Source organism: Chanodichthys erythropterus, chromosome 10, assembly GCF_024489055.1.
Source record: "Chanodichthys erythropterus isolate Z2021 chromosome 10, ASM2448905v1, whole genome shotgun sequence".
In the NCBI taxonomy this organism is placed as follows: domain Eukaryota; kingdom Metazoa; phylum Chordata; class Actinopteri; order Cypriniformes; family Xenocyprididae; genus Chanodichthys; species Chanodichthys erythropterus.
Window position 1 is genome coordinate 10,985,935 of NC_090230.1, and position 13,318 is coordinate 10,999,252.

Here is a 13,318-nt window from a genome sequence, read left to right on the forward strand (position 1 = left end):
TTGCGGATCGCCAGAATTTCAATTACATTTGTATTGCTAACAAATTAATTGTGAGAATATCACAATATTCAAACAATCGTTATACCCTGATGCTATGTAAAACAAACCAGCAGTGGCCATCTGCATGCCACACAAAGGCAGAACTGCAGATTTTAACTCCGTTTGAAGAACGTCTACCAGAAATGATCAAAATGAAAGACAAGTCTTTTTGTCTACTTTAATACAAAACACGGTGTCTGCAGGGACTTTAAGCCAACTTCATCCATTGAAACCCACTAAAACAAGCTCTAAAGAAACACTGCTGGAGAAAGATAACAAAACAGAGGAAGGACAAACAAAAGACAAAAAAAAAAAAAAAAGTCTCTGATGGGGTGATGTGAAATCAAGCAGGTCTATATTAGCAGGATGCACTACATCTTCACATTAATACACTCTGTCTGGCCACCATCATTACCAACCCTTCACCTTCAAGGACCAAAGAAAAACACGAGATTGAATCATCTACATGTAAATTGATTCATTCCCGAAGGGCACAATGGCGTTATCAGACCATCAGTGGCGACGAGAGATGGAAAAAAGAAGTGGAAACGAAGACCAGGTGTCACGTTAAAGGATTTGTGTCCATTTTCAATGAGATTTCCTTTGATAACACAGACAGGAAGGAAACCAAAAAGCCTGACTTTAAGAGTGTGATGCATACTTCAAGGTGTGATCTTTACCATACCTTTAATTTCTAGTGGTTTTATCCATTCAGGTTCATTAACTATAGAAAATATAGACATGTTTTCTCATCCACGTTTTTGAGGGTGCTTCCTTTTCACTGCAGATAAAAAGCCTTTGGCAAGCAAGAAAAGTGGAGGCAGGTAAAAAAATATAGTCTGGAAGGGTTTATTGTGTGTGGAAGAGAAAAGTAAAAGCTCCATCACTGAGGGATTCACGACGGCCAGACAAAACTGATCGTTTCAGCTGTGAGATAGAGCACTTCCACTGCCGCATTCAGCGTTTGTACAATGGCTCAATCACTTTGTTGCGCTCTTATGCCGTCCATCTATCAATTTCTTCCCTCACATACATTTTTTTTTAACTTTAACTTTCAAAGGACAACAAATTTTGGCTATTTTATGCAAAAAGGATTCAAATGAGTGTGCCGCTATTAGCAGAAAAATGGTTTTGGCTAACCGTTTATGAACTCGCCTTGGTGTGTTTGTGAGAACTGTATCAAAGTCTTTGAATTCATGAATAAATCATACTTTTAGACCTGGGCTGTGTCTGAAATCACTACTCTCTGAGCTGGTACTTATTTGAATAAGTAATTACTTTGGGAGTGCTAAAAGGTATGTTTTAAGTATGAATGTAATTCGGACGTACTACATGCACCATGTTGTCACTGTCATGTGACCTACCAGCATCAGTTACTTTGCTTGGGATATTAAAGTGTCCATCATATCACATCACATCATCATATCTTGCTGGAAATAGTAGGTCATCTGGGTACTTTTTGCCTACTGTTTTATGAATATTAATTCGGACATACTACTCGGCTCACATACATATATTTTTGGGAAGCCCTTGTCAATCAGAGAGTCAGAGCCAGAACTTTTCAATGAATCAGTTCACCAAACCATCTAAATGATTCATTCACAAATCTGAGTGACTTACTGAATCTGGAGAAAACGGTTAATGACTTAAATTTCTAACACAAAACTATCGTATGGCTTTAGAATGTAGCAAATAAGTCATCACAATTCTTTTATGGCAAGTCTGCAACCTTAATTGAAGCTTCACTTCCTGTTCATTGTAAAAAGAGAGACTGAATTTGTTCTACAGAATTTATTTTTTTCATGTGTTCTGCAGCAGAAATAAAGCTAGACACATTTTAAAATGTCTTTTGAATGAAATGAGGTTTTAATTTTTGGGTGAGAACTGTCCCTAAGGGATTTTTATGGTATGAATGAACAGAAAACGAGAACTGCTTTTTTCATTCAGTTTTACAGTTGTCTTCTCTGTCTTTTTGTATTTGTATACTGTGCTCTTTTCCATTCAAATATCTCATTGGTTTCTCTGCCTCTCTTTCTAATATACAAATATAGAGGTTGATATAAGTGGGTGATTATGGACCCCTGCTGTGGTAATTCACTCTTTTGCTATAATACTCCCTCTCTCCTGTTCACCTTTACAAAGCATTCATCCTCCTAAGTCAGACGAGCAGAAAAAAATCCTATTAAAGTGGTTGCCGGAGGGAGTAATTTAAAATGAATGAATCTAAATAACGACAGGCAATTTGTTGCCATAGAAAGCTATTAAGAAATTACTCACTGACAGAACGGCAGGCCCGTCTCTGAGTCGAGGTGGCAGGTTCCGCCGTTATAACAGTATCCGTCACACAACTGACAGCTGGCTGCGATTCTGCCGTTTGTACAGCTGCGAACACACGTGAACAACATGGATGAAATTCCATCTGATTTTTGATGGTTTTTCTTGATACTTAGACATGTATTCATAAGAACTGTTATTTTATTTTTTTAAAGAAAAGAAATTAAGCAGACATGCAGATAAAAATATACTGTTATACTTGAGCCCAAAACACACACACACACACACACACACACACACACACACACACACACACACACACACACACACACACACACACACACACGTTTGTTTTTGTAAATTGTGGGGACTTTCCATAGGCCGCATTTTATACTGTACAAACCGTACTTTCTATCCCCCTACCCTAACCCTAACCCTAACCCTAAACCTAACCATCACAGGAAACTGTGCACACCTTTATTTTCTCACAAAAACATCATTTAGGACTTTTATTAATTAATTTACATTGTGGGGACCGGTGGCACAATGTATATATATATATATATATATATATATATATATATATATATATATATATAAAATAACTGTGTGCGTGTGTGTGTGTGTGCTTTTGTTTATATTACATGTAATATAAACAAAAGCACACACACACACACACACGCACACAGTTATTTTATATATATATATATATATATATATATATATATATACACACACACACACACACACAATATATAATATACATGTATAGGATCATTAGTACACTCAATTATTTTGTATATATGAATATTATATAATATATGCATAGGATAATTTGTACACTCAAATGTTCTCTCTCTCTCTCTATGTATATATATATATATATATATATATATATATATATATATATATATATATATATCTATATCTATATATCTATCTATATATATATATATATAATTTATTAAATACACACTTGCAGGCGACGTCTCCAGTCTCTTCGTCTACGATACACGGGGCCCCTCGGCAGCGAAGACATCGGTCCATCTCACATTTTGGCCCCTCGTAGCGGGTGGGACACACACACTCCACATTTCCCGAGCCGGACAGCGTGCAGCCTTTGGAGTTCACGCAATAATGGTGACAAATATCTGTGATCAGACAGAAAAAAAGCCCATAATTATGACTAATCTGAATGTATGCTAACTTCCTGTCACATCTTAACTCTACAGGAAGTCGTCATAACAAATACACTGCTCTGTAAACGAGTTTTAAGTGCTCTACATAGGCAGTAGCTCTAAGTGTGTAAATAGTGATACTCGCAATTGATTCCAGCAGAGTTTGATGTTAGCACGTTGCTAAGCTAACCGTGTGATTCTTTATTAAAGGGGTTTTTAAAGTTTTTGATGCCTAAGACCCCAAAATAAAACAATTCCCTTGTAAATGTTGAATTAGGTTGAAGCATTTGTATTATTTTTTGTACTGAATGAAATATTTATAATTAACATCACAAATATTTTTTTTACTGAGCTTGTTGCAATGCATTCTGGGATTGTGTTAGCTGAGAAGGACAATTGTGATGCTAAAGACAAAATTAGATCTTATAAGCAGCCTGAACAGGCCTATGATGTCTGCAATGTTGCCCAGGTAGTGCACTAGGTTTGAACTCTGCTGCTGCGAGCTATAGTGAACGCAAAAAAAAATTAATTCATGGTAAACAGATTCTCACGGTGTAGGCAGCGTTCCCCAGTGTAATCCGCCAGACAGTGGCACACGGGTTGGTTACCCAGGGTCAGGTCGCACATTCCTCCGTTCAGGCAGTAACCGTCACACACACGTTTCTCACACAGAGGGCCGGTGAAACCCAGAGCGCAGTGACACGTGGGCTTTCCTTCAGTAAAAACACATTATTTTAGTGACTTTAAATCTGGACTAGATCATGTTTATGCAATTACCTGATTTGAATGATTTGCTTAACTCCATAAACAACTCTGATTTGACCTGAACATATTTGACTCAGAGTATGTTTTTAACTGAGCAGGTCATAACTGATGTAAAAAAAAAAAAAAAAAAAAAAAAAAAAAAAAAGGGAAAAAGATAACAAGAGTACTTCATTTGTAGGCTAATCATGTAAATCACAGCGTGATATACTAGTCTTTGCTTTCTTAGCCAACAGAATTTGATTATTTGAGTTACTGTGACATAGAAAAGGCATTCTAGAGGGGGTTTGCTAGATGGTACATCTGTTGGGCATTGATTTTGTACGTGCGCACGTTCAGCACACACTCAAAGCCAAAGGATATTCAGTCCTACTGTTGGTGGTCCATCTGCCAGCTGGTGCAAATGACAGTTTTTAACACAAAGACGCCAACAGAAACAATTCCTGACTGTTTCTCAGACGTTAACAGGCTCCAAGTGATTTTCATCCAGCTTTTGGTCCCTGCCAAAATATTCTTTCAGAATAAGAAGGCAAAACAGGGAGCAGTGATTTACGCAATGCTTTTTCAGTGATATATTTTTCATAGAGGTTACGATAACAAATAGGCAGAGGAGCGTCTGGTGGCTTCTCATGTGACTGAACAGCCAATAACAAACAGATATTGAGTGAACATGACGTTGCACTTTGGGGAAACAGGCTGTCGGGAGCTGGCGTGCAAGAATGTGAGTAAATGCATCAGGGGAATTACAATAACGTTCGGTTGCTGGAACAGTTACTGACTATCTAATTACCTGTCTAAAATCCTGATGTCCATGTGTACCCAGTCTTTCATCCCGGTAAATTAAGGAATAGAAATCCTGTCATCATGTACTCACCCTCATGACCTTCCAAATCAATTTTTTTTTTTCTTTTATTACATGGAACACAAAAGATGATTAGCTAGATGTTCATGCTGCTCTTTTCCATATGAAAAAAAAAAAAAGTATAAAAAAAAAGTAAAGTACACCACTTGGTCACCATTTACTTTAATTATAGGGAAAAGAGTAGTATAAACATTCTACTAAACTTCTCCTCTTGTGTTCCACAGAGTCATTTAGGTTTGGAATATTATGAGGGTGAATAAATTATGATAAAATTTAGATTTTTTTGGTTCCTTTCTTAAGAAAAGGCTATTATTCTTTCTAAAGTTTATAAGAAAAATCCTCGCCTTCAGGAGACACTGGTAAATTTGTATTTGTAATATTAAACGTAACAATATCCTTGCTTGTTTTTCATTTCACACTACTCAGAGAACTTAGGATGACCTGAAACAACCTTAAGGCAACACAGGTGCTGTATATTTTTGTTGCATTTCTTTAATAAACAGACAGAAACTAAAAAGAATGAGAAATCCCTCCTGTATCAGAGGTTTGCCTGTGGCCTACTTTGAATTCTGAGAAGCAACACGGAAACCCTGTTTGTACAACCTGATCGTTTCTTTAGAAATGCAAGACAAAACTTCAATGATAAAATATGAATTATTACATTTTAAAAACAAAATGAAGAGTAAAATAAACCCAAATCTATTCGATATTTATATGTAGAATAATTTATGATTTTTTACACCAACAATTTTGCCACTGATACAGTTTTTCTAAAAAGTTAGTGTGCTTGTTTACCAAGCAAACCATCAATGAATAACATGCTTGAGACCAAATATGAGTAGAAATAAGGCAGAAAAATGTTCAGTAAAGCAATTTACAAATATTGCACAGGAAAAAGTGTCTACCTAGTGGCGATCCCATGCAAGTCCCTCCGTTGAGGCAGTAGTCCTTACAGTGGCTGATCTCACAGCGTTCCCCAGAGTAGTTCGGCCAACAAAAGCAGCGCGACTCCCCTCGTTCGTTGGTGATACACCGACCTCCATTCTCACAGGCTGGACGACAAAGATCTCCTAAAATGCACACGCAAATTATCCTTAGTTAAGCTAATTTTAATTACCAAGGACATTTTACATGTATTTAGTTGTCGGTCCTCAGAAGGACAGTGTTCTGTCATTGTTCCATTTGTGGTCTTGCAGTTAAATAATATTAAAATGAAAAATCTGTTTCGAAAAACCGTGAATCTTTAACATACAGTAGCAAAATATTTAAATAGTTTTACATTTACAATATAAAACCAACAATGCTAACAGGCTTTAGTTAGAAAAGACAGCATATGTGACCTGATCCAGCAAAATGAGTCACAGTGACCCAAATTTCAAAACTGAAAATTGAAAAAGATGAGACAATAAGCTTTAAAATGATATCCTAGTCAAAGTCATACCTTGAATGGTTTTAAAGATATACCCATTTGAATTATGGTCGTCTGCCCTCTTTTTCCAATTGAAAACCTGAGAAAATCGCTTTTAAAGTTTTTTGCCCATTTTTTGTTGATATCTTTCAAAATCCATTGCATTTAAACTATTTATTATACAGCTTAATTTGAACAAATACATATATATATATATATATATATATATATATATATATATATACATATATATATATATATATATATATATATATATATATATATATATATATATATATATATATATATATATATATATATATATATATATATATATATATATATATATATATATATATATATATATATATATATATATATATATATATATACATATATATATATATATATAAATGCTATTAAACCAGGCTGAAGCTCAAATTATTTTAAAGTATTTATTTGAATTAATATTTTTTAAGGCACTTTGACAAAGATTTACTAAAATCAGAAAGATTGAACAGAGGTGCTACATTTTTGCTTGAGAAGAGAGGGCGTGTGTGTGTGTTTGTGTGTGTGTGTCTGTGTGCGAGAGAGAGAGAGCGAGAGAGAGAGAGAAAGAGAAAGTGAGAGAGGCCATAGACAGACTTATCTCATAAACGGAATCTTCATCAAATGACAGAAAACATGGCTCTCCATCATTGAGTTTACACCCTTTACAGCAAAAGGCACGTATTTTGGCTAACTCGACATCTCGATCACCGCTAACTGATTCACAACTAGACATTGAGGAGATCTGCTAGTTTGTTTACACAGAGCGCGCGCTAGTCTAACAGGAGGATGGCTGGACCGATCGCGTGCCAGTCAGTCGAAACGGGGATTCCCATTGATAAAAATCAGCATTTATGTCAGTGTGTTTACATTTCTAAGCTGTTTGATTGGTTCTATACAACGTGTAACACCATATTTGGAGAGCAGAGACATTTCAGGGGATACCGGGAAATGCTCATAAGTGACGAGAGGAGTTGAGAAGTTCATTTCCAGCTAATTTAGTAAAATCATGTCAAATTTAATAGCCATTTAAATACCTTTACTCAATTATCTGGACTACGCAACTTTGGGAGATTACTTTTGAAAGTCTGAAATTAGCTTAAAAAAAAAAAAAAAAAAATTGATTTTTTTTCATTGTTTTTCCACATTATCGGCCCATATCTTAAAATAGAATGTTGTGACTTCCAACTCATTTCGCCAGAGCGGGTCACATACATATATATATATATATATATATATATATATATATATATATATATATATATATATATATACATATACATACATACATTATTTGGAAGTATTTTGGAGAATACAAATAGTGATTATATTGCAAATTATTATATAAATTATACACTCATTCTTGCAAAATTCTTTGTACATAAAGGTAAATTTATAAGTGAACTGGAGTTAAGATTAATGAAAAATAAGAATGCTTATTTATGTTTAATATAACATTTATTTTTTATTATTTGTATTTATTTTAATATTTCAATTATTTGATCCATGGAATCATGCAAATTGTCTTTTAAAGTACAGTTCATTAATAATTGTATGGTTCTAGGCTACTTCTAATTTTTGTTGCTAGGGTGCTCAGGGTGGTTGCTAAGGTGGTTCTACTCTCAGCCTCAGACGTCACGCCCACAGATCACTGGCTGAGCGTCTGATGCATATGGCACACTTAATTGGAAAAGCTTCAGGATTTTTGATGTCATCATCTGGTTGGTTGAATTCTACAGGATTTCAATGAGACGTGTGTTGCGTTCTTTAATGGTCCGCCTAGAAACAAATGCCATGACGCAAAACCCCCCTCATGGGAGAAGAAAGCCATCATGTTTACAACTGTGACGACGAGCGTTTTCCAGGATCAACTAAACGCTGGATTTTCGAAAGTATGTAAAGTTCGCGGCTCCATTGTTGCAGTAAACATGCACAACGTTCTTGAATGAATAATTTATTAGAGACACGCCGGTCTGTTATTATAGGGACATCACTTTACATTTTCAAGATCCTAAACATGATGCGGAACAAAACAAGCTGTGATTGGTTGCGTTACATGTCAGTCAAATTCCCCTTCGGCGGTCAAACATCCCCATGGCTAATGAAAGCTGCGATAGAGTCCAGATCTTCTGCCGTCAGTCTGAAGGTCTGGCTACGTGAGACTAGGGTGGTTCTAAAGGCGTGTTCACACCAAGAACGATAACTATAAAGATAACTATATTAGCATCCACACCAATGCAGACTGCCGCTTTAAATGCTCAAGCTTGTTAAAGCAGGATGGATTCTGATTGACTATCATTGTTTTTATCGCTAATCATCTGGTGGAAAACCATTCTGAAAGTGATCCCAACTATACTCACATTTTACATTTAGAATGATTTATAAAACTATATTTTTATTGTTATTGTTATAGTTATTGTCCTTGGTGTGAACGGACCTTAGGAAACAAAGTTCCTAGCCGTTAACATGAGCAATCGCAACACTGTTTCTCACTACTAATCAAACAAGCCGTCTACTCTGACTGAATAAATGCTAGCAACATGATCCCTGTCTTTTCTAGCATCTGGGCTTCAGGTGTATTGCGTGTGTGGGCAAAGGGCTCAGAATAGTAAACACTTCAGTCAAAATCACTCAAGTGAAACATCTGAGTTTGACATGCTGAGCACTCGGGGCCTGTCAGGGTCATGCTAGCACTCTGTTAGTGATGTAAGAGCATCCTGCCGTATGCGTTTTGACAGATGTACCTGAGATGTTGGTGTCCGTGCAGGTCCTGTTCACCAGAATTTTCCCCTCAGGGCACACACATCTGGCCCCACTGGGGTTCAGCAGGCAAAGGAAAGCACAATTCATCTTTGCACATGGGTTGGACACTGAGGGACAAATGAAGAGAAGAGAAAACTGAAATAAAATGGGAAATATAATATTTTTTTCCCCGTTTTAAAATGTTTTTATTACAGGGGTGTCAAGTCCGGTTCCTGGAGCCACTGTCCAACTCCAACCCCAAATAAACACTACTGAACCAGCTAACCATGCACTGCATGCAACTTCTATTATGACTACATTTGAAATAGCAAACACGACATGTGAACGGCCCCTAAAAGAGTCATCTGATAATCATAAAAGAGGTGATTTGCATATTGTCTCAAAGGTACAATAGCAAAACAGGCTGTGTAATTCTAAGATTCAGAGAGGGTGGAAAATTGTCATTAAACTAAATTAGACGGAAAGAATGTTATGTGGAGAATCACATTATATGGGGAGTTCAGAGAAACAACAATTGCTACAAAAGAGCAGAATATTGCATGTTTCATAGCGCCAGCACTATATATGTTCGCCTGAAAGATGAAATTCTCTGAGCATATAACAAACTATCTATCTAAAACCTTTTAGTCTGTGGTGTAATGTGTGTGGGACATTATTTGTTTGTCTTTTTTATGTTAGCTTTTGCAGGTTGTATTGAAGACCATCTTTAATAAAGCTTTCCAGCGTAAAAGCACATCAGGGAGCGATGACACTTCCCATTATACCAGCAAAAAGACAAACAACAGAGGCAAAGATCCCTACATTCCTTCTTCTTTATAACAGAGAGGGAGAGATCGGCCAAGGATAAGAGACAGAGAGTACAGTGAAAAAACATAATGGAAAGAAGAGGAATGAAAATATATGTAAGAAGACTAAAGGGTAAATGGAATCAGGGTCACACGGGTTGTAAAAGAGGAAAATAAACTAAAAAGACTCTAGAATATAAATCCACAGCTGTTGTCAAAACGGATAAAACTGATAAAAAAGAAGAAACATTTATAACAAATTTAACTGGTAATATATGAATGGATTGTGAAAAGTAAGACTATTATTGCTGTATTTCATTTCACAACAAAAGGTGTTTTTTTATTGAACTATGGTGTGCGTTCATTATAATTTGTAAAAATGTTCTTTGGTATACGACAGCAGATTCTTGTTTATTATTAATTTAAAATTAAATTTGTGTGTGTGTGTGATTTGAATAATATATATATATATATATATATATATATATATATATATATATATATATATATATATATATATATATATATATATATATATATATATATATATATATATACATAAATTTAAACATTTTATATTTTTAACATTTATTAATATACACTATATTGCCAAAACTTTTGGGACGCCTGCCTTTATGTGCACATGAACTTTTATGACATCTCATTCCTAATCTTTAGGGTTTAATATGGAGATTGCAGCTATAACATCCTCAACTCTTCTGGAAAGGCTTTCCAGAAGGTTTAGGAGTGTGTTTATGGGAATTTTTGACCATTCTTCTAGAAGTGTATTTGTGAAATCAGGCAGTGATATTGACGAGAAAGTCTTGCCTCGCAGTCTTCGCTCTAATTCATCCCAAAGGTGTTCTATCGGGTTGAGGTCAGGACTCTTTGCAGGCCAGTCCAGTTGCTCCACATCAAACTCACTCATCCATGTCTTTATGGACCTTGCTTTGTGCATTTTGGAACAGGAAAGGGCCATCCAAAAACTGTTCCCACAAAGTTGGGAGCATGAAATTGTCCAAAATGTCTTGGCATGCTCTAGCATTAAGAGTTCTTTTCACTGGAACTAAGGGGCCAAGCCCAACCCCTGAAAAACAACCCAATAATCCCCCCTCCACCAAATGTTACGCTTGGCACAATACAGTACTGTCAAACCCAGACTCATCCATCGGAGTGCCAGACAGAGAAGCGTGATTCGTCACTTCAGAGAACATGTCTCCACTGCTCTAGAGTCCAGTGACGGCGTGCTTTACACCACTGCATCCGATGCTTTGCATTGCACTTGGTGATGTAAGGCTTGGATGCAGCTGCTCGGTCTTGGAAACACATTCCATGAAGCTCTGTTCACACTGTTCTTGAGCTAAACTGAAGGCCACATGAAGTTTGGAGGTCTGTAGCTACCGACTCTGCAGAAAGTAGAGACTTCTGCGTACTGTGCGCCTCAGCATGCGTTGACCCCGCTCTGTGATTTTACTTGGCCTACCACTTCGTGGCTGTGTTGCTGTTGTTCCTAATTGCTTCCACTTTCTTATGATACCACTAACAGTTGACTGTGGAATATTTAGTAGTGAGGAAATTTCACGAATGGACTTATTGCACAGGTGGCAACCTATCATGGTACAACACTTGAATTCACTGAGCTCCTGAGAGCGACCCATTCTTTCACAAATGTTTGTAGAAGCAATATGCATGCCTAGGTGCTTGATTTTATATACCTGCGGCCATGGAAGTGATTGGAACACCTGAATTCAATGATTTGGAGGGGTGTCCCAATACTTTTGGCAATATAGTGTATCTGTATATTTCTACATTCTGTAATGCTTGTTTTATTTTATATTTAAATATTTTATAAAAAAAATAAACAATTATATATTTCTTTTTTTTTTACTTATATACTTTTATACTTATATTAGCAGAGGAAATTAAAGATTGCATTGATTTTCTTAATGTGTACCAATAAATGGTGCAAAATAAGACTAGAAATATTTATTCAGAACATAAGTAGTAACGATTTTTGATTTTATGACTTCAAAACTTTTGTTGTTTCTCTGCAAATCTAACAAAATAAAACATTTCATTCATCTGATTAGAGCCAGTGATTGCATAATAAAAACATTTGACAGTAGTATTTGATTGTAATAAGTTCTAGCTGACTGCAGACAAGAAGTCCAATCAGATTTCAACAAACTAAACATGAAATTAAATTCTGACAACTGCCAAGAAAACTTGCGCTGGAACGGTCCTCTGGAAGATGCTCATCCACAGATTTGACAAGGAGTACTTGACAAAAAAATTAACCTTATGTCATGATTGAATCATTTCCATGATTTTATCATGTATTTCTATATTTTTGTTTTTATACACTTATGGAAAACAGAACCCTAGCTTGTGTTTCTCAAGGAAAACAGTCATTAAAGGGAATGACATGAGGGTGAGTAAATATCAACTCTTCTTGTCGGTTGAATCAGAGACACGTTTTGAGACTCACCCTCCTGTTGTTTGTACCGATGGAAAACCAAGATGCTGGCCGCTCTTTCCACACCCAGATTGAGCTTCTCGGCGGGCAGCTTGCCGTATTTGTGAACTCTAAAGACGTTGTGCTTCATGCCAACTCCGTAGATGTAGTCCTCAAACAGGTCAATTCGAAAGGGTTGAGAAATACCTAGAATGAATCCAAATACGACACAAACTAAAAAATCTTTTATTTGCAATGAATGTTTCATGCACAAGGGATTCAGATTCAATAATGCAAAACAAACTAAGAAATTCTATTTAAAATTGTCACAAAAGTGAAAAACACAATCCCTGTCCAACAAAAAGAATATTCAAGTATTCAAGGTTCAGAACTGAAGTGAAAACCAAAAAAACTCTGTGCCCAAACCATAGAAATGCTCCCAACATTCCAAAAATTGTCCTCTAAGATACTTAGTTTTGTCAGTTTTTTTTCAGAGCACTGCATGTATACTTAGCAAAGAAAGCAATTCCAGAATGCCTTGCAATAAGCCTTGTGAAAAAATTTCATCCAAAATAGCAAATGAGTATGCATGTTTTTTTAATCTTATTAGAGTATCACTTTATTAGCTTAGCAACCCACTAATATCATACTCGGAATTAATTAGTCTATCAAAGTATATAATTCATTTAATAAAAATAGACAATTGTCTCTAACATATGTAGATATTTTAGCTTAGCAATATGC

At 35.8% G+C, this 13,318-nt stretch overlaps 1 protein-coding gene across 1 annotated transcript in view; it reads right to left on the minus strand.

Annotated features, from left to right (window-relative positions):
- The window catches only part of lrp1ba (low density lipoprotein receptor-related protein 1Ba), a 297,751-nt gene that overhangs the window by 11,977 nt on the left and 272,456 nt on the right, over positions 1–13,318 (minus strand). Inside the window, exons 81-86 of the mRNA XM_067398603.1 lie at positions 12,608–12,781; positions 9,316–9,441; positions 6,021–6,185; positions 4,043–4,204; positions 3,290–3,464; positions 2,317–2,421 (exon numbers count right to left, since the gene is read on the minus strand). Of these exons, the coding sequence (XP_067254704.1) occupies positions 2,317–2,421; positions 3,290–3,464; positions 4,043–4,204; positions 6,021–6,185; positions 9,316–9,441; positions 12,608–12,781 (907 nt within the window). The remainder of the gene's footprint in view (positions 1–2,316; positions 2,422–3,289; positions 3,465–4,042; positions 4,205–6,020; positions 6,186–9,315; positions 9,442–12,607; positions 12,782–13,318) is intronic.